This window comes from Malania oleifera, chromosome 3 (genome assembly GCF_029873635.1).
Source record: "Malania oleifera isolate guangnan ecotype guangnan chromosome 3, ASM2987363v1, whole genome shotgun sequence".
Lineage (NCBI taxonomy): Eukaryota > Viridiplantae > Streptophyta > Magnoliopsida > Santalales > Ximeniaceae > Malania > Malania oleifera.
Genome location: NC_080419.1, coordinates 88,134,169 through 88,157,330, shown reverse-complemented (window position 1 = coordinate 88,157,330; position 23,162 = coordinate 88,134,169). Strand labels below are relative to the sequence as shown.

General features: G+C 36.1%; 1 protein-coding gene across 1 annotated transcript; it reads left to right on the top strand.

Annotated features, from left to right (window-relative positions):
• The first annotated feature begins 1,389 nt into the window (after nucleotides 1-1,389).
• On the top strand, nucleotides 1,390-19,813 carry LOC131151284 (uncharacterized). Its single transcript, XM_058102538.1, has 10 exons — nucleotides 1,390-2,885; nucleotides 3,780-4,253; nucleotides 4,363-4,664; nucleotides 9,393-10,115; nucleotides 10,198-10,476; nucleotides 10,661-10,822; nucleotides 10,960-11,895; nucleotides 12,004-12,219; nucleotides 18,304-18,564; nucleotides 19,199-19,813. The coding sequence occupies exons 1-10, from the start codon at nucleotides 1,553-1,555 to the stop codon at nucleotides 19,538-19,540; spliced, it is 5,028 nt and encodes a 1,675-aa protein (XP_057958521.1). The 5' UTR covers nucleotides 1,390-1,552; the 3' UTR covers nucleotides 19,541-19,813.
• Nucleotides 19,814-23,162: the final 3,349 nt, after the last annotated feature.

Here is a 23,162-nt window from a genome sequence, read left to right as displayed (position 1 = left end):
ACCCAAGGGCTTACTGAAAAAGGTGGGTGCCCTGGTGTTAGCACTAGAGTAGAGGGAATTTACTTGTATGAGCGGGTAGACTTCTTTATTTTCGGGAATTATTAGTAAAAATAATTATATATGGGTGTATGTGATTTGGTGATAGAGAAGTCGACAATGATGTGATTATGAATGCATTTACTCGGCTGTTATTGATGGTGATATACAATTGTATGTATATTTTGTAATTGTATATTAAACACTTTAGCCACATACTGTTGTAATTTATTTATTTCTTACTAAAAAGTGTCTCACTCCGATGAATATTTAATCTTTTCAGGTCTTCCAGGTGATCGATCTTAGATAGCTTTAGGGCGGGGTTAGATTTGTGAGTGCATACTAGAACGGTTATGTGATTAGTTTCATGTTTAATATATTTTATTCTAGCTATGTAATATGAAGAATAAGATTGTTTTATATGAGTTTGCATATGTAAATATAGAACTCTGGTATTTCAATTAAAATTATTTAATTAATTATGCTGCATGAATGGTATCAAAGACGTATGATTGGTCTCATAACACTCCGGGCCCCACGTGACAGGTCCGAGGCATTACACCATGTGTTTTCTAATTTACCCTTATAGTGTTGGCAAATAAGGATGTTTATAGTTCCGATTATTTGATTGAGCCAAAGTTTTAAAATAAAATCAAATCTAATAGAAAGTATATGTTGTATACTTATGTGAATTGAAATTGATTTGAACTCATCAATTGGCCAATAATTTGGTCATTGATGGTTTGATTTGGTTATTTGATCCCACCTAATTCATATTATTTATATTGTTATATAATGACACACAATATGTAATATATATATATTTTAACTAAATACATATATCAGTATGATTAGGATAATAATATATTCATGAATATTTAAAATTAAAATCGAGTAATTGATAAAAAATTGAAGAAAATGTGAATAAAAATTAAATTAACAAATCAATTAACTAAATTTTTAGTTCAAATCAGATTAATTTTGTGGGTTAGATCGATTTTTGAATATTTTATTATAACATTATTAGAAAAGGGTCAAAAGTTAATATTAGTCTTTTCAGAATTTTATTTTAAGAAGATTAGTGTATTCATTCTTGAATTATTCTTATAATTCATTTTTTTATAGAAATTATCTTCAAAATATTCTAACTTTCAACCCATTTCCAACCTCTAACTTTAGATTGGTTTTATTTAATGTCATTTAACTCAATTTAATTCATAAACGAACCATTATATAAATAGATATAAATATAAATTAAATATAGATCATAGGGTACATTTTATGTAAATGCACACGCGCCTGGAAAGTGGGCGCAGTTTAACTAGCGTACGCCGCGCTGTCGAAATCTCTCGTGTATGCCTCCGCTCATCACATATCTCCCATTCTCCTGCCCCCCCTTTCCTCTTCTCTCTCTTACTGTCTCTTTTTTTCTCTCTCTCTCTCTCTCTCTCCTCTGATCAAAACCAAAACTATAGATAGGGGGGGAGACAAGGCGAACAAAGGAACAACACGGACAATGAAGCAGAGCTCATCTGAAGCAGCTCCATCATCGTCCTCATCTACATCCGAGCAATCGCAGCCTTCCATCTCGGCCCCCTCCTCCTCATCGTCGCCGTCCGTGTCAATCACCGCCGTCGAAGATCTCACGGTGGGTTCCCGTGATGCCGGCGGCCAAGAATCGATCACCGTCGAGCGACGCGGCGACTTCTCCGCCATCTGCAAGTGGACGGTCTTCAATTTCCCTAAGGTTAAGGCTAGGGCTTTGTGGAGCAAGTACTTCGAAGTTGGAGGCTACGATTGTCGCCTCCTTGTGTACCCCAAGGGTGACTCGCAGGCTTTGCCTGGCTACATCTCCATCTACCTCCAAATCATGGACCCTCGCGGCACGTCGTCGTCCAAGTGGGACTGTTTCGCCAGCTACCGCCTCGCCGTCGTGAACCACGCCGACGAAGCGAAGTCTGTTCATCGCGATTCGTGGCACCGGTTCTCGACGAAAAAGAAATCACACGGTTGGTGCGACTTCACCCCTTCTTCATCAATCTTTGATTCTAAGGCCGGATATTTATTTAACAATGATTGCGTTCTCATCACTGCCGATATACTTATTTTGAATGAATCCATCAATTTTGTGCGCGATAACAATGAAGCGCAATCTGGGTCGTCAATTTCGTCGTTGGTTGCTGGGGGTCCAGTTTCGGATGTTTTGAGTGGGAAGTTCACTTGGAAAGTCCACAATTTCAGTTTGTTTAAGGAGATGATTAAGACCCAGAAGATAATGAGCCCGGTGTTTCCAGCTGGAGAGTGCAATTTGAGGATTAGTGTGTATCAGAGTTCGGTTAGTGGGGTTGAGTATTTGTCTATGTGTTTAGAGAGTAAAGATACGGAGAAGACTGTGGTGTCAGATCGGAGTTGTTGGTGTTTGTTTCGAATGTCAGTGTTGAATCAAAAACCAGGGTTGAATCACATGCACAGGGATTCATATGGGCGTTTTGCAGCAGATAACAAGAGTGGGGATAATACGAGTTTGGGATGGAATGATTATATGAAGATGTTGGATTTTATTGGGTCAGATTCTGGGTTTTTGGTTGATGATACTGCAGTTTTTAGTGCGTCATTTCATGTAATCAAGGAATTTAGTAGTTTTTCAAAGAATGGGGGATTGATTGGAGGGAGGAGTGGTAGTGGTGCGAGGAAGACTGATGGGCATTTGGGGAAATTCACTTGGAGGATTGAAAATTTCACAAGGTTGAAAGATCTTCTGAAGAAGAGGAAGATTACGGGTCTTTGCATAAAGAGCAGAAGGTTTCAAATTGGGAATCGGGATTGCCGTCTTATTGTTTATCCTCGAGGTATGCTGAATTACTTAAAACAGAGGATAAATTTTTTTATATGTAAATTTTTAGATAAAAACTCTTACCCCCGTTTAATTTGTGAAATGTCTTCTCTTTCTAGGAATAGATTAGTTATAATAAGTTAATTAAAATTAGTTACATAAGAAATTATGTTGGTACCGCAAAGAACAATATAAAATTTTAACGAGTCTACAATTAGGAGCAGACAAGAAATAACTATTCCTAAATTTCACCATGGGAATGTTTATTTGTTTCTTAGTATATGTTGAATGAAATAATAAGGTACGTATAAGAAATAACTGTTACCTATATTCTCTAAATTTTCAATATATTTTTTCTTATTCCAAGGAATAGCTATTTTGTAAATCAAATGAGTTGTTGGTTTATGTCTGGTTCGCGAATTAGCGATTCCTTGGAACTAGATAGAATATGGTGGAAAATTTGAGAATAGAGGTATATTCTTTTTTGTTTCATCTAACACGTACTAAGAAAGAAATAGACATTCTTATGGTGAAATTTGGGAATAGTTATTCCTTGGAAGTTTCACATTGTTATTTGATTTGTGGCAACGACATTTTTTTAATTAAATATAACTAATTATAACTAATCTATTATAAATAACTATTCTTAGCAATAGGCATGCTAGGAACCAAGCATAACCTTCAGATTTTATATGAATCTTTAGTTGATAACTCTTCTAATTGTGTAGTGATAGCTTATCTTTGGATTATAAAGAATTATTTGTGCTTATGCTATTTGAATTTTGAACTGAAGAGGTTGCATTTTGTTTTGATCCTTGCATTTGGATTTTTTGAGCTGGGATGATTGTTTCCAAGATTGTCATTATGAAAGTGAACTCATGAAAACATCTTTAATGCTTAATGGTAACAGGGCAGTCTCAGCCACCGTGCCACCTTTCTGTGTTTCTTGAAGTTACAGATTCACGAAACACTTCCAGTGATTGGAGTTGTTTTGTGAGTCATCGGCTGTCAGTTGTGAACCAGAGAATGGAGGACAAATCTGTAACAAAAGAATCTCAGAACCGCTACTCCAAAGCTGCAAAAGACTGGGGCTGGCGTGAATTTGTTACTCTTACTAGTCTTTTTGATCAAGATTCTGGGTTTCTCGTTCAGGACACTGTTGTGTTCTCTGCTGAGGTTCTTATTTTGAAGGAGACATCTATAATGCAGGATTTTGCTGATCAAGATAGTGATTTGAGTAACACTGGTTCACATATTGAAAGGGTTGGGAAAAGAAGTTCTTTTACATGGAAAGTGGAGAACTTCTTGTCCTTCAAGGAGATTATGGAAACCCGTAAAATCTTCAGCAAATTCTTTCAAGCTGGTGGATGTGAGCTGCGCATTGGTGGGTGGTTGTTTATTTATTTTTTCCTGTTCTCCAAAAATCGCGTTGTAGTAATGCAATTGGGTATTCTCTTATGTTGATATTGATGGTTTAAGTTTCCACAACACAGGTGTGTACGAATCCTTTGATACCATATGTATATATCTGGAGAGTGATCAATCTGTTGGGAGTGATCCGGATAAGAATTTTTGGGTTCGATACAGGATGGCTGTGGTGAATCAAAAGAATGCATCCAAAACTGTGTGGAAGGAGTCATCTATTTGTACAAAAACATGGAATAATTCTGTTCTTCAATTTATGAAAGTTTCGGATATGCTAGAAGCTGATGCAGGATTTCTTGTGCGTGACACAGTTGTTTTTGTATGTGAAATCTTGGACTGCTGTCCATGGTTTGAGTTCTCAGGCCTAGAGGTTAGTACGAGTGTGTTAGTTTTATCTATTTGCGTCGTGCTGTTGTTGCTCTCTAAGGGGTTCAAAATCTAAAGTACTCTTACTTGAATTTTTGGGTGGTGTTTGATTTGTAGAATACTCTAGTATTTTTGGGAATGTGATGCCTATAGCACTCCATTTCTGTGTTTGGTTTGGCACTGGAATCTACTGTGACGGTTATTAGAGATCAATTAAAAGGAATGTGAGATTCCCATGAAAAATGAGACTCCCATTCCGACCCTTACCTTAGGTAATTTGAGATTTCCATGGGCTTCCAAATTTATGGGCCTGAAACGTCTCCAATATTTAGCCATTTGGGGCAAAAGTACCCCTCGTAATAGGAGAACAAGAAGAGCCTCAAACAGAGGAAGAGAAAAAAAAATCAGCACTATGCCATCATCTTAGTAATGCTACCAATTCTTGGTTAACATCTCGAGCCCTTAAAACAGACTGCACTATATGCCCAAAGGGAAGCCAAAAATTGAACTGTGTGCCAAAGAAAATCCCTTGACAGCATCTTTCTGGAAAATATTCTAGCATTTCTCTACAACCAAATTTCCCATGGAACAGCCAAGGGAGCATAATACCTCCACAGCTTTCCAACATCCTTGCCCTTCCCAAAACCAACAGAAGACTTACTCAAAACTCCTCCATTGTTTTGGAGCAAACCCACAATTCACCAAGAACACCAAATAATATGTTCCATATTCCCCATGCAAATGATCAGTGTAAAAAAAATGAACTGCATCCTCAGAGATGTTCTGCTCGTGAAACACATATCTAGAGAAAAAAAGCTTTAGAGGGCCTTCTACCACAACAATTTTTTGGTGTTTAACTTCCTAAAGGCCACTAGCCAAACAAATGCCTTAATCTTAGAAGGAACTTTAGCATCCCATATGCCCCCAAAAAGAGGAAAAGACAATTGGGCCTTAACTAAATGAGAGAAGAAAAAATTACACAAATAATTCCCCATTGAATACAAATTCTAAGTTCTAACATCACTCTTATTGGAGTTATAGCAAACATCCAAGACTCTTATTATTCAAACCCTTCTAAAATGAAATTCCCAAGAAAAGGAATCCCTCTCAAAAATAAGAGGAAATCACGTCACCATATTATTATCGCACATTATTATATCATCTAAAAAAGTGCAGTTATGATATTGAAAATAGTAAGCAATATTATATTATGCTATAAGATCATAATATTATTTAGTAATAACATAATTGATTATAATATCACATAATAGTTTGATACTATACATTGTAATATTATAGCATGAAACAATGACAAACTAGCCTAGTCCTGCTTGTTGGGGTCAGCTGCATGTATATTGTCTATTAGTATACACAATCTAGGATATTGCCTATGACAATTAGAAACTTGTCATTCTTACAATCTTAGTTGAAGTTATTCGATATCTACCCCTCCTTCTCCTACTGCCATTAACATTAATCAGCACTCATGCAATGTTGCAAGTAAACCATCTTAATCACTTTCCTTTATCTTATCTTCTCTAGATGCTAGGCCTAACTTACCATAACATCCGCTGTGTTTGCATAAACCTTTACTTTCCATAATGTGATATTGGAAGTTCACTAGTTGACCTCATTCTTTCAGCTTCTTATCACATGATTAGAAAGATACATGATGGCAAACAGTTATTCATGAGATTCTCCCTGAGCAGTGCATTCTTCTGGTTGGTCCATTTCAACATTTTGTAGAAGTTTCTGATGATTGACATTTCCATTAGCATTATTGTACTAATGGGGATGCCATATTATGATTTAGAATTTGATAGTATACTCATACTAAATCTAGGTGCATATATTTTTTTGATCAATTAAATCTGGATCAGTACTATGAAAGTGTCTAAAATTAGTGAAATTCTGACTGCTCAAGTGTATCCCTTGGTTTACAAGCTGAAAACACTTGGTGTCCAAGCGTCATATTAGGGAGATGCATGCATAAATGGAACCGTAGTACCATACATGCTGTGTCCTTGGAGCTAGACTAGTCAGGGGTCATCCTGTTGCTTTTAGATGAGTTTTGTCTGTCCAAAAGGCAATGTTAAAGACATGGCTGAAAATCTTGGAAGAAGCTTGAGCATGCTTAGGTAGGGTGAATATAACTCATCAAATATACATAGAAATATAACAACAAATGCATCGAGGGTATTGGAAGACAGTACAGCTAAGCACTTGATAGCTATTATTATTATTATCATTTTTTTTAAAATATGCTCGACTCCAATGGGTGAGTAAGTGCATGGCAGTCTTCTAGCTGAAAATTCAGCACACAATTCCTCTCATATAAATGTGGCTGGAAGCATAACTGTATAGTGATAATATAACAAGGACATTATATTTATGTATATTCGTTTGCTCTTCTCTCAGTAACAGAATCACAATTTCAGAATCAAGCTAAAAATCAACTTATCTGGATTTAGAATCGCATGCAAGAACAGGATTCCATCCAGCTGCTCCTCTTCTTCCTGCTATTGCTGTCTCTGGTTTGGTAGCTTAGCTATCATTTATATAAATCATACCAACATGGAGTTGAAAGTTCACTAGTTAAAGCATCTATCCGGCTCTTATGGCTTCCCCCTGTATTCTTGGTTTGCTTGATTTTCTTGGCAACTTCCCCTATTTCCTTTGCAGCACCTTTGAGGACTGTGAATTAATGCTGAAAAAAGATCCTTTTGTTATGCCTTAAGAATCAATACTGTCTCAATAATATTAATCCTTGTCACCTTTCCAGACCCAGGCTCGATTTTTCCTATGCAGTATTCTCTTTGAGCCACTCTACCAGGCTTCCTTTTTTAGAAAATCCCTGGTAGAATCTTGCTCCAATCATGACAAATCCTTGACTTGGCACTTCTTACATAGGATCTTGATAGAATCTTGCTCCAATCATGACAAAATTTTGTTCCTTTCACGACAGAAGCTTGCACCTGTCATTATAAGCTGTAAAAATACTTTTGGTGTATCATTTGCCTCAAAGTTTATTCTTTTTGGATTAGATAGAGGTAAGGTTACCATGTACTTCTGCAACTTCTTAGGCCTTATTATGTGAAAATGTCATTTGATGTAATTATTGTAGTTCATATGTTGGAGGTAAGACATTTCTTTTTAAAAAATATTGTATGATGGTTTGTATTTTATAGTTCCTATGATATTTTTCTAATTTTATGCATAATTTATAATTTATATAGCTGCTCCCTAGGTGCATCTAACCTTTCAACTCCTGTACATTTTCCTGCTCTCAAACACCCACCGGTCACACTCTCACCCATTCCTGCTCCCGCTTTATGTAACTATAGCATGTACATGTGCCCTCAACCACATATCAACATCCTTTGCAGCTCATCTCTAGCTAATTCCTCTGACTAGTGATTTTATTTGTAAGCAATATGCACTGACAGGAGCCAAAGACATGCATTAAGCATATGCAGCTCTTCAATTTTCCATATACAAATCCATTCCTATGTTCATATTTTTGGACACTAAACCGGGGTGCTAACTTCATTGAAAAATTTCTGAGGTAAATAGAACTTTAAATGGGTCAGCCTGGCTTCTTTAAGGTCCGGTTTGGATCAAGAATTTTTTTTGATGAAAAGAAAGGAAAGGGAAATAAGAAGGAAGTGTATTTTCTATTGTATTGTATTTTCTCTCTATATCAAATGGCATTAAAAATAAAATTATATTCTAATATTATTAAAATTTTTAAAAAATGTTGACCATGTGGTTTATTTGGTTGATGGTTCCTCATTTTTTATTGTGGTGTCTTTGGAGGGAGAGGAATAGTAGGTGTTTTGAAGATAAGGAAAGATCCATTTCGGACCTGAAGCTATTTTTCTTTACAACTTTGATGGATTGGTTGGCTGCTTTGCGAAACCAATCATTTGCTTCTGGTTTTGATTTACTAGATTCTTGTAATTTCTGTTTTTGATTTGTTTACCTCATGTACACTCCTAGTGTAATTTGTGTTCATTTTTGTTATCAATAAACTTATTACTTACCAAAAAAATGTTGACCATGTGTAAAATCATGATTTTATTCATTAATTTACTATATATTTTATTTTTCTTCTTGCTTTCCCTGATAACCAAACAAGAAAAACTGGATTCCTTTATCTTTTTCTTTCCCTTTTCTCACGTTTTCCAAGTGCCAAACAAACCCTAAGGGTTAGGGAAAGGTGCCCCCATTATCAAATGCACATTGCGATCCAGAAGGGCTGTTTTGTTTATCCTTAGTTTCTATGTTCCTTTCAATCTTTTGTTATATTTTTCACAATTAGATCATTGCCTTCTGTATTTTCAACCTTTTTCTGTTGCCTCTTGCAGCCTGTATGTTTGATGATGATGATGTTGTTATTGGTGTTAGTTTCTTATTTATTTATTTAATCTTACTCTTTTTTGGGTATTTTTTTGGAGGTACATTGTCTGGTGAATGCCTCATTTCTTAAATTCTTTCCTTTCGTTTTTTCCACTTTGATAAACTTTATTCCTTGTGAAGGAAGGATATATTAGTATGGAAGTTTATAAAGCCTAGCTAGTGGATGTGGTTTTTGACCTGATAAACTGAGTAGGCTTGCCTTGTTTTTCTAATATTTTAGCATCATTACTTTCTGTCTGTCAATCTGTCTGTATGTGCCTTTTCGCTCTTTGTGTGTATTTATATACATTCAATGTGGTCTTCCTATTGTCAGGTTTTAGCTTCCGAGGATGATCAGGATGCTTTAACAACTGACCCTGATGAGCTCATTGATTCAGAAGACAGTGAAGGGATAAGTGGAGATGAAGAAGATATCTTTAGAAACCTTCTTTCCAGGGCAGGTTTTCACCTCACATACGGAGATAATCCTTCACAGCCACAGGTCACATTAAGAGAAAAGCTTCTAATGGATGCTGGTGCAATTGCTGGTTTTCTGACTGGACTTCGTGTTTATCTCGATGACCCTGCTAAGGTGAAGCGTTTGCTCCTCCCAACAAAGCTCTCTAGTTGTAATGATGGAAAGGTCTCGAAGACTGATGAATCTTCCCCCAGTCTGATGAATTTGTTGATGGGAGTAAAAGTTCTGCAGCAGGCAATTATTGATTTACTATTGGATATAATGGTTGAGTGTTGCCAGCCTTCAGAGGGAAGCTCTTATGGTGATTCTTCAGATGCAAGCTTGAAACCTTCTCCAGATGGCAGTGGAGCTATCAGTCCCCTGGAATCTGATAGGGAAACTGGGGCATCAGAATCTGTGGAACTCCCGGTATATGAGAGGTTAGATTCTGGGGTAGATGAAAATACTAATGGATCTGCAGTACAGAGCTCAGATATGAATGGTATTCCCATAACTAATAAAGCTGTTCCTGGACAGCCCATTTGTCCCCCAGAAACATCTGCTAGTGGTTCTTTAGAAAATGCTTCCCTTCGCTCCAAGGTACAATTCTTTAATTGCTAGAAATGGTGTACTTTGTGGGTTAATTTTCCTGTTTTAATGCCGTGATGAATTGCTTTTTCAGACTAAGTGGCCAGAGCAGTCTGAGGAGCTTTTGGGATTGATTGTGAACTCATTAAGAGCTCTAGATGGGGCTGTTCCACAAGGTTGTCCTGAGCCAAGACGGAGGCCTCAGTCTGCACAAAAGATTTCTATTGTCTTGGATAAGGCTCCAAAACATCTGCAGCCAGATCTGGTTGCTTTGGTTCCCAAATTGGTCGAACATTCGGAGCATCCGCTCGCTGCTTGTGCACTTCTAGACCGACTTCAAAAGCCGGACGCAGAACCTGCATTACGGTTACCTGTAAGATATTGTTTTGAAAGCCTTTCCTCTTTTACCTCTTTGATGGTCTCATTGGGCTGTGCTCTTAATGAACGTCTGAGGAAGCTCCATTTCAATTTTGAATTTTTTCTATTCCACACAAAATTTTGTCTAACTTATTTTGTTGCTATATTTCATCCCTTAATGATGATATCTTGTTCCACAGGTTTTTGGTGCTCTTAGTCAATTGGAGTGTGGTAGCGAGGTTTGGGAACGCGTTCTATTGCAATCTCTTGAACTTTTGGTGGACGCAAATGATGAACCTCTTGCTGCAACCATAAATTTTATTTTTAAAGCTGCATCCCGATGCCAGCATCTTCCTGAAGCCGTACGTCTGAAAATTTAGTCCTCGTATATTGTAACATGTTCTCCATTATTTGGCATGCTTTTTTTTTATTTTATGGATTTGTATTATCTAACTCACCTTGTAAGTTGTGATTGAGTTTGTTCCTTTTTTCGTTCCAGGTTAGATCTGTTCGTGTTAGGCTAAAAAATTTGGGTGCTGAGGTGTCTCCTTGTGTCCTTGATTTTTTAAGTAGGACTGTAAATAGTTGGGGAGATGTTGCCGAAACTATACTAAGAGATATTGACTCTGATGATGATTTTGGTGACAATTGCTCAGCATTGCCTTGTGGGCTTTTCTTATTTGGTGAAAATGGGCCTACAGGAGGGTTGCATGCGGTGGATGAGCAGGCTTTCCGTGCTTGTCGTTATTTTTCTGATATTTATATCCTGATAGAGATGTTGTCTATACCTTGCCTTGCTGTTGAAGCCTCCCAAACTTTTGAGAGAGCTGTGGCTCGGGGGGTCATCATGGCTCAATCAGTAGCCATGGTATTGGAAAGACGCATTGCTCAAAGACTGAATTTCAATTCCAGGTTTGCTGCTGAAAATTTCCAGCACACAGATGTGGTAGCGGAGGGAGAAACCAATGAGCAGCTGAGAGTCCAACAAGATGATTTTACTTCAATTCTTGGTCTAGCTGAGTCATTGGCTCTCTCTAGAGATCTGCGTGTAAAGGGCTTTGTGAAGATGCTCTACACTATAGTGTTTAAATGGTATGCTGATGAGTCTTACCGAGGGAGGATGCTGAAGAGACTAGTTGATCGCGCCACCAGCACAACAGATAGTAGTCGTGAAGTAGATTTGGATTTGGATATTTTGGTCATTTTGGCTTGTGAGGAACAAGAAATAGTTAGACCAGTGTTGAGCATGATGCGGGAGGTTGCTGAACTTGCAAATGTTGATCGTTCAGCTCTGTGGCATCAGCTATGCGCAACTGAAGATGAAGTTATTCGCGTTCGTGAAGAAAAGAAAGTTGAAATTTCTAACGTGATGAGAGAAAAAGCTATTTTAGCACAAAAGTTGTGTGAATCTGATGTCACCACCAACCGTCTCAAGGTACATTGTCTGTTCTAACTGATGATACGGGGTAGAGTATCACTCTCACTTCCTATTGGTTTTCCTTTTGGAGATCATTAAAATTGACAATTTTTTGCAATATGACAGTCCGAAATGAGGTCTGAGACAGATCGTTTGGCTCGGGAAAAGAAGGAGCTCTCTGAACAGATGCAGGAGGTTGAAAGTCAGCTTGAGTGGCTTCGTTCAGAGCGGGATGATGAAATCACGAAACTCACAGCTGAGAAAAAAATTCTTCAGGATCGTCTTCATGATGCAGAGACACAACTTTCACAATTGAAGTCCCGGAAACGTGATGAATTGAAGGTAGCATATAACTTGCATTTCAGTTGCCCTTCATTTTGTTCTGCTGCAGTTATTCTCTTAAATAAATTATTTTGGAAAGTACAATATCAATGTCTTAAGCTAGAAAATGTCAACTTACACCTGTTACTTTGAATCCAAAAATTTTGGGCTGTTCTGCATTGTGGGCTAGATTGCTTTGGCATAAATTACTACCTAGTCCTTGATTCAGAGATTTTGGACAGTCCAAAGGACTGACAAAAGTTTATGAATGACAATTACCAACAAAAATAATAGTAAATTCTCTGAAGAAGTGCACTAGGTTAGTACAGGACTTCGTATTGGGGCCTGGTCTGGTAAGTCTTAGTATTTATTTATTTGCCCACTATGTGTATATGTACTAAGGAAAAGTTCAGAAACTGGGGGTACCATGACCCCTGCACTTGACTGTGGCTCTGTATATGTTGGACTGAAATCTTCGTTCTGGATTTGTGGTCTATATTCTATTCTTTGTTGCTCTATAACTATTCATACGAAGTTTATGACTTAATCATATATTTTTACCTATTATATGTTTTTCAAAGCCATGGTTGCACATTTCATTTAGAAGACTGGATTAGATTTAGTTTTTGTTGGTTAGGTTTGTTGCTTGAATTGGAATCAGTCTATTAGGTTACACATTTCCCTGCATTTGGCTGTGGACCTGAGGGCCTGTTTAGTTGTGGATAACAATTTTTATTTTTCATTTTAGTTTTTTTTTTTAAAAGTACAAAAAAAATTGGCTAATTTTTTTTTATTTTTTTTATTCTTACAACATTTGTATGAAATAAATGAACAACAATAAACAGTTTTGACACTATTTTCTTGTGGAAATAGTTTTATTTTTTCATCTAATTTATTCATATTAGTACAAAAATGCCACCTTTTTTGTTTTTTTTTTTTACAATTTTCTAAATCTATATAGAAAAGTTGGAAAACATCTTTTTATTATTTTCTAGATTTCTACTCTTTGCTTAGAGAGCATGGAATTCGGATCTTGGTCTTTGATTTGTGTGATTAAAAATTAAGTTAAAGCCCCAAAATCCATGATATCAAAAAATACCTTATAAATTTTATGGAAAATTGAAAAACTAGTTTAATTTTATTTATTTATTTTTGTAACAATTTTGAAATCTTGAAATAAAAAATGTATAACTGTTTTGCACTTTTTTTTTAAAAAAAAGGGCAGCCTGGTGCACAAAGCTCCCGTGTATGCGGGGTCCGGGGAAGGGGCGGACCATAATAGGTCTATAGTACAAACTCTATATTTTCTACCTTTTAATGACAAATCTTAAAAAACTAAAAACTAAATTAAAATATTTCTAATTCTTTGGAAAACTAAAAAATGGAAGATGGAAAATAGTTTCCGCAACTGAACGGGCCTTGACATTTTTGGTTATGATTCATGATGGAGGCCTTTGTTACCAGTTATTATTGTTTAATATATTACCAGTGTAGGCGCATTGTTCAGGACTTATTTTTCTGTTTCTGATCCTGGTCTTTGAGACCTGTTTTGATGCCTGAACTTGCCTTGGGCATATCCCTGGGCCGAGCAGCAGATCCTTTTGTTTCCTTGGTCTTATCACTTTGTGTTAAAGCCTCTCTCTCTCTCTCTCTCTCTCTCTCGTGGGTGTGAAAATGTAGTAAAAGTCAAGCCACAGCTTCACCTAAAAGCTTAAGCTGTTTGTTTGTGGGCCTGCAATGCACATCAAGCCTTAAAACTACCTTGCACATGCAGTGCAATTGCAACTAGAGGGGTAAACAGATGATCAATAACACCTGTATCTACCAGTCAGTTGCTGCAATTAGTGGGAGTCCTTTTATGAAATAGCAGTAAAAATTAAGACTCAAGCTGGAACTCTAAACAACTGTTACTCGAGGACAGTACATTATTCTGTTTTTTTTTTGGCTGGAAAATTTTGTCACAGCAGACTTCCAAAGAGGACCATGAAAACTTACAGGCCTAAGTGCATTTTATAAAATTTTCTTTCCAAACTTTTCTTATCAACGCTTTCTTTTCAAATTGGAAGGTATTCCCGTGGCACTACCATTTCATCCAACCTGCCATAATCCTATGAAAAGATCTTCGAGTTATTCCTAATGAATGATTGAGCCTAAATATTTAAAACTATTAGTCCAGCTTCTATCATCAATTTGTTAAAAACTATCTTGTGCTCTATTCATCATTTGTTTACCTCTCCACATGCAATCAAGCTGCACGTGCTGAGGTTTTTGTTTCTGTTCTTGTTGCTGACAACCTAAAAGCTCAAGTGGTGATCTAACAAGTTAATACAGTTTTCAGCTGATTGCTTACCTATGTTGACTGTGGACAAGGGTACTGTTGGCTTGTTCCATCTGTAGAACCCAATAAACACATGCTTGAAATTGTCTCCACTGCAACTAGAATTATCTATACTTTTATAGAAAGGGAAGCTGATCCGGTCTCTCCCATCTCCCCTCAAATAATTATCTTCGTATTTTCCTATAAGTAGGCATCTTCCCCACTTTTGATACATAAAGGGGCAAGATTGGATATCTGTTACGCACTTTAGTAATTGAAGAAAACATCCTGTTCAATATTTAGGCTCTGTTGTCACGAGGAGCACAGTGATGATGTCATGAATGGTAAGAGCAGGTTGGCTGAAATGGGCCAATAAAAGTTATTTTTGAAGGTTGGGTTTACACCGAGGACAAGTTAAGATGATGGCTTGGCCATGTGCAACATGGACGGATATACTTAGGTTTGCTTTGGTAATTTGGTGTGCAAGAGTGATTCAACTGAAGTAAAAGGAATCAAGAGAGGTCAAGCAGGTAAAATAGATCATGTGCTGATGTAGTTAGAATGATGGAGAACCACCAATGCAGAATTTTAGATGTTCATATTGTATCTAGTTTTTTATATTTTAGATTGAGAAACTCTTGCTACTTTAGAAGTTTAGTCAATTTAGGTTTATTTTGTGTATTTAAGTAGTTGAGGTTATTTTGTAATTTCTTGTCTTATTGTTTTTATGTAAATATGTGTTCTAGTTAGTAGTGGGTATAAGTGCTGGATATGTAAGTTGTTGTACAGTTATTGCTTTGAACCAGATTGCTGCAGTTTCCCTCTCTCTCTCTGGCGGGCTTCTTCTTTTCCTTCGTCTTCTTCTTCTTTTTCTTCTTCTTCTTCTCAATTTTCTCTTTATATCCAAATTTCAATACTTGTCCGACATCACAGAAAAGATTTGGTGTCTCTAGATCATACTCTCAACAGGCAAAATGGAGAAACTGATTCGTGTAGCCGATCAGAACTAGTGTTTGGGAGTATAATTAACTTAAGTAATGGAAGGGACAATGTGGAGAAACAAAATTGAGTCATGAAGGTAAACATTCATAAAGAATCCTTGAGGAGTATGAATCATTTGTTTGCGATCATAATTTGTGGTCATGTTCTTGGAAATTTAATGTCTCTGACATTGTGAATTGTGAGCAGATGTTGAGATCAAAGGCATGGAGCAAGAGCTGCAGAGAAGTTCTTGCTCTTTTGAGGTTTTGAGCTTGGAATGTGTATTGGATCAACAGCTATTAATTTATAACAGGATAAGAATTGTTGTATGCAGGAAGAATGACTAGCTTGCTTGCTACTGTTTTTCTGGATTTGTGAAATCAAGCATAATATCATCATTTAATTATTATAAGGCGTTCTTTTGCAAAATTTGTGGCGTACTTGTGACTCGTCCTGTATTGTAATACTTATTTTGGGTGGCCTGTGGCCTGGCTTAGTGGTAAAGGCCTGGGTTGGAGGTAAAGGAGATACATGGTTCTAATCTTACCAGTTACCAATCAAAAAGTAAAGGATTTTTTGTTTGGCAATAATATTATAATTAATCTATGTATTAACAATTTCTGCCTACCTATATGGATTTTAAGCTTGTCTGTGGTTTTATCACGATTGAAGTCTACTTCTTATGAACATGTGCCTTGCTTGGAAACTTTACTAATGTATACAGTGATGCTGCATGCGACAGTGTGGCTTGTCTTTGATTATGTCAACCTTAATGCATTTGTCCATTAACTAATCTTTTACCCATCTCTATTGTAACTCATTTTTTGAACTTCAACTTTTAACTTGTGGTGTAATTTTTATATATGGAGATTACTTGTATCTGTGTCTGATGTACAAATTTCCTTTAATACCTTCAATCCACCCAAAAAAAAAAAAAAAAAAAAGGTTTTTGGAAGGAAAATTTGGAATTTAAAGGCTTTGGGAAACGTAGTTCTAAAATGGAGTATATGGAATATAAGTTTTAATGATAGGTGAGGAAAATGTTGTTGGCATTAGTTATTTAGAATCAATAACCCACTGAAATGGAGAAATTGAGGACATATTCATAAAAAAACAGGATTGTTCAAATGTTTGGAAAAAGGATGTAGGGGTATAAAGAGGTGCTTTTGGTAGTCCCAACTCATAAGGCTTGGATGGGATTGATGCCCAAAAAGCACTGTAGAACTTAGCTACAGCAGCAAGTGATTGAGTTCAGTAGTTTCTCATATAAAATTATTGACTCTAGAGATATAGTAATATGAAGAACACAAATTTGATGCTTCTTTAAGATTTTGCAATTCCCCTAACCCTTTGCTCGATCTCCAAGGGATTTTAGGATTGATTCCTAATCCTAGAATTTTCTCATTCTTCTTTTTATTGATTTTATACTCGTCACTTCACCGAAAAGCTTAAGCTGTTAGGTTATGGGTCAACAATGTAACAATAAATGCAGACAGAAGACTGGAACCCAGGATCTCCTGACAACCATTGCTCTGATACCATTATAGCAACCACTATAACCAAAGCTTAAGCTGTTAGGTAGCAGGCCAACAATGTATGTCAAACTTTAAGATACACTACTATGCACACTTTAAAACCCCGGGCAATTCTTATTTTTTCTAATTTTTTTTAAGGTAAGGGTTATTGTTACCCTAATCATCCTTCAGGCTACAACCATTAATCCTTTACTGCAATAATCCAAACTATGGGTTGTGCATGTTCACAAGTTTCTGTCACATTTTCTGAAATGTCTGTAATTCATTTCCTTTCAATCATTAGACACTGAAACCGCAATTGAATCTCAACCTCAACCCGCAATTTAACTTATTGCAGACATTTAATGTATGATGATGCTGTTCTATATCAATTTGACTTTCTGAATTGTTAAACAATTCTTAGATTTTTAGCCTGTTTTTTCTGTTTTTAAGTAGTACTAGAAGTTAACTTTAATAACTTTTATGATTGCCTCCTCCTTAATGATGTTATACATTTTCTTGCATGACGGCGAGGCTGCTGTTACAAACAAAATGCTTTCTTTTTAATATAATTGTTGTGTTCTAAGTTCTAACTCAAGCTGTGGTCTTGCATTTAGATATGCAATGTTCAGTGGTTTTGGTATTTTTTCCTGATCAATAGTAGCTTTTCCAAATGTAAATATTTTTCTACGCTAACAATGGGTGCCTTCTTGGTTGGGGGAACGGTGAGGGTATTTGAGTTGCCTGTTAAATGGATTTGCTTCTGGGGGATATTGATTGCCATCTAATCTGGATCATTGACAGGAGTCAAAATGGGCAAAACTGGGAAGACATGGTGCCCCTAAATGGCTAACCATCTTGGTTTACCATCTACATTGCTTGAGCAACCACTTTTGGTAGAATGATATTTTGACTTCTTACATGATCCATTTTTTGAATCTGATTCCCAATTGGTCATTGTTGTCACAGTTGTCGTTTCAGTTTACAAGCATGTTTAAATTTTGTCTGTCATGGCAATATTCATTCTGAGGATAGTTGCTTTTGTGTGTGTCTGTACACATGAGCTTGTGTTGCAGTGCTATTTCTTTGTAACTTATACGTGCATGCAATCCTTTGAGTCTCATATTGGGCACCTTTTCATGAACTAAAATTGTGTTGTATGTTTGTGTGTGCTTGTTTTTTTTTCCCTGGGAGGGGGAGTGGGGGGGCATTGTTTGGTTGTCATTACATTTGTGCTTTTGGTTCCAGTGCTGAGTCATTTCCTTTCTTAACAAAAACCTTTGTATTTTACAGAGAGTTGTGAAGGAGAAAAATGCTCTTGCTGAAAGGTTAAAGAGTGCTGAATTAGCACGCAAAAGATTTGATGATGAACTGAAACGCTATGCCACAGAAAATGTTACTAGAGAGGAAATCCGACAGTCACTTGAGGACGAAGTTCGACGGCTGACGCAAACAGTTGGGCAAACTGAAGGAGAAAAGAGGGAGAAAGAGCAGCAGGTTGCTCGATGCGAAGCATACATTGATGGGATGGAATCAAAACTGCAAGCCTGCGAGGTTTTGGCCGTCAACTCCTTTTGCTTCTATTTATCTCAGTTAGTCAATGTTATGCTGTTGGTGTTTAGATTTGAAGTTGCTTTATTTATGTGATTAATCCATTTTTGCTTCTGAAAAAAAGGAATACGAGGGAATTTTTTGATAAGATAGGGGAAGGGGAATGTAAAATAAAGGGGGATCTCATTCCAGGAGGAAAGAGTTGAAGTAAGACGAGACCAGTAAAAGAGAGGAAACAAGAAAAAGCTGGCAAGAGGCTGCTTCATACACCAAAACCTACTATTTATGGGCAAAACATCTTTCAACATATTGCTCTTGCAGCATGGCTCTCTTGGTTGCCTAATCAGGAAATTCAGAATATGATTAGTTGATCTTGAGGCTCAAAGCAGGCTTATGGTTTCTGTTTTATTCTGCCCTTCTGAAAATTTGGGAATGCATGTTACATATGGCGTTTCTTGTGCGAGACATTATGATGCATGTTATATATTCAGTAACTGTGTTGTGGTTCATGCTAATTTATTTTGTAAGAATTGGCTTTTGTAAATATGGGCTGTGACTTGTGGACATGTAGTACTGAAAATTTCTGTTGTTGGAGTGTGGAAGAGTAGTTGTGCTAATGCTTTTATTTTTTTGGCAGCAATATATCCATTCTCTTGAGGGTTCACTTCAAGAAGAGATGTCTCGACATGCACCTCTATACGGTGCTGGCTTGGAAGCTCTATCAATGAAGGAGTTGGATACGCTGTCCCGTATCCATGAAGATGGTCTTAGACAGATCCATGCCATCCAACAACGTAAAGGGAGTCCCGCAGGAAGTCCTCTTATGAGCCCCCACACACTCCCACCCTCTCATGGGTTGTACCCTACTGCCCCACCTCCAATGGCTATAGGATTGCCTCCGCTCATCCCAAATGGTGTTGGTATCCATAGCAATGGGCACATGAATGGTGCAGTTGGACCATGGTTCAACCATTCTTAATCTGTTGGGGAGTTCATGGTGTTTCAGCTGTGCCACTGATGATTCATTTGGTCGGTGTTCTGTGTCACCTAGTGTGGAGCTCGGTAACATCTATCTCAATATGAAGGGGTATTTTTTGTTTTGGGAATATTTCTTGGCATTTTAACTGCTAGATCTGTTGGAACAGGGTGAGGATAAAGAAATAATGCAAATGTATGATGTGAAGGGGGAGTAGTGTTTTTGGCAATTGAATGCCAGGAAGAGAGTCCAATAGAACTAGCAGTTGTAATGCAACACTTTATCTTGTCATTTCTCCAAGTTAATTACAGGCATTTTTAAAAAACCTACACGGTTTTTTGTATTAACGCAGAAATATGATGAATGGTATTGGTGGATTTACTTGTCTTTTGAGCAAAATAGAAGAACTTAAAAGGACATAAAATAAATATTGCTGTTTAATATGTCATTTAATATTTCATATTAAAATTTTTTCCTTTTCCCTTTCTTCATTTAAAAAGATCAATCATCGAGATCAGGAAATAACGATCCTTAAGATATAAATCATGATGGCCCAGTAGGTTCTTTGATATTCCATGTAAGACTTCTCTTGCCCTCACCGCCATTTGGCCTCGATGGATGCTCGCACGTTTGGATCTCATACACTGACCAATGACATTTCATCAAGACTACTCTCACTTTAGCTTATCAAAGCTTAGCACGTCTTTATACGTGAAGCAAAATAGGAACGCCATAAATTAACTAACATGCAACAGGAAATCGAATAAGATAAGGTCAATGCAAAACAAAATTTTATATTTGTAGAGATTCGTTAATTCCTTAGGTGTAAACTATATGTACAACAAATATCAAGTGTTTTATATATTCTCCTAAAAAAAATTTTATTAGTTAAAATGTTAACGTCTAAATTAGAGGTTTCGGATTACTCCACTATTTTCTCTAATGGTTTCTTTTCTAATGGTCAACAGTTTGGATGCGCCAAAAGGTCTGCGACCAAAAACGTCTAATATGGATGGGATAATGTGCTACGCAGGCAAGATAATGCCATGCATTCCAATTTGAATTTACGTGGAGTGCCATTTTTGGATATAGTAAATTTTGAATGTTTGCACGTATCTTCTAATGTATAGGCTCCATGCATGCATGCATCGCCCCAATATATAGATGCATATTACCATTAACTAATCAATTTCATTGTCTGTTGAGAAGATATATCCTAAAAGAGCTTTATTAAAATTAGGGTTTATGACTGGTGTATAATTCTTTGAATATTTAGTATAGGGATTGTTGTAATATGTGATTCATATTGAGTGTAACACATGTATAGAGAAAACAGATTAAAGAAAATTAGGAAGTTGACTTGAAAAAAATCGTTGACGATTTTTCCATAGGTACATCAATGGTTTCTTCCAGAAGATATCAACGGTTTCTTCCAATAGCCAACTAGGAAGCTGGCTTGAAGAAAATCATCCACGCTTGGATGAAACCATCAACGGTTTTGTTCGGCATCAGTTTTTTAGTGTTTGAAATTTATCGTTTTATTAGTTAGGACATTTAATGGGTTGGGAGTGCAGGGGCAACACCTCCATGGTACAGTATAGGGGTATATAAAGAATTTTTCTAATATTTCTGTACGACTAGGGTTCGTATAAGACATATGATGTAACCCTACTTGCTACAATAATGAAATTCAGTCGCCGCTTGCTCCTATGGATGTATGCATACTGTGGAACCATGTTAAATCTGTCTGTTTTTGTTACTCTATCTGTTTTTTTTTTTCGTACTATTTATCATAATTGCTGCACATTTCTCAACAAGGATGCTAGCCATACGTATTCACAAGCACCATGTAATGTTTACATTCACCAACTGCATGCTTTGCCGTCATAACACCTTTTTGGTAAATTATTATATTAGATTGCTTAATTAACAAGTATTGTGAGACAAATATTTGATTCAAATAAGTAACCATCAATTGAAATTTACTTAAAATCTAAGGGTCTGTTTAGTATTAATATTATTTTCTGTTTTCAGTTTTCATTTATGTACAATAGAGAAACATTTTACAGAAATATGTTTGTGTAGTTTGCCAATTTTCTATATATTCTTGTTGTTTGTTTTCATTTGTTTGCGAAAAAACTAAAAATTAGATTTATGGTTTTTAGTTATTTTGGCAACCTGCTATTAAGAATATACTTTTGTACCCAAAATTAGTTTTTCTTGATCAAATAATTCATTTATTCATATTTTTAATTAAAATAAAAATAAATTATCAAATGAATTTAAAATATAATGAAATTGAAAATGTCCAAAAAATTTCAAAAAAAGAAAAATATAATAAAGAACATTTACAAAATATGTTTATTAATCTTCAATTACCATGTACAGTAAGATTGTTTTTGTAAAGTGAATTTTGAAATATAATAACTAAACAAAAAAATTATCAAAATTCATATTTTTACTATATTTAACCAAACAAGTTGCTAATTTTCAATTTTTATTGTTTTCATAATTTTGATAATATTACCAAATAACCTCCAAGAATTTGATTAGTTATATAAATATGACATGACTAGGCAATTGTTGGAATTGGTGTATTCCCAAGAGGAGGGTGAATTAGGTATTTAAAAATTTATGCTTAGGTTAAACCAGATGACAACAGTATTACGAAACCTAAGGTCTATCTATGCAATCCCAATCACACTAGTAAATAACTGAGCAAATATTTAAACAATTAAAGCAATCTTAGTATTTCTCAATCATTCACAATAATAAAAAATATAAACATTCAAGTGTAGAAAATAAATTGCGGAAATTAAAATCAGGCACAAGAAATGTTATCGGGGTTTGGCCAAACTTGCCTACATGCCCGCCTCAAGCTTACAAGCAAGAGAATTCCACTTGCTCACTTGCGGGTGGAGCAACACTGATTACATCACCTTACCAGGATAATGCACCTAGTTCTCTTAACCGAGTCTGAACCAGTTCAGTGTTCTCCTAACTGAGTCTGAACAATTCAGGACTATTCATAGGGCTAGTTTCCCTCTTCCGACCACACGTCGGGAATACAATAGATAATCAAATAATTTTGTACAAATGTAATGCTTCTAATACAAGCAGATGATGTACAACAATATGCTCAATACACTCTTGTATGATAAAAATTTATGCTCAGTAGAGTTTATGTGAATAAGTGTATCTCTCAAAAGAAAGTATATGAGATATGTGAGAGATAATAATCTTTGAGTTGAAAGAAATTTATATTAAAAACACTTCAAAGATCTAATGCGTGCAATAAAATCTCCAAAATGTTTTCAAGATAAAGTATAGGAGATGTTGGATATGGCTTACAAAAATTAATTTTAGCAATATGCACAAGAAGGGCTCTTGAGTCTTGCAATCAATATGCCTAAAGACTTTCAAGCAATTAAGAGATTTTTCCAATGAAAATTTATCAATATGAAATAATATGTAAAAATCTCAAAGCTAACTCGTAAGAGGGTTTTTCAAAATGTATGAGTATGAGAGAGTATTAGCTTAGAATTGATGTATGAATAGCCACACAACAATAAAACCAAACACTCTTCAAGTTGCAATGAGTTTTCTAATGAAGAGGATAAGCAAG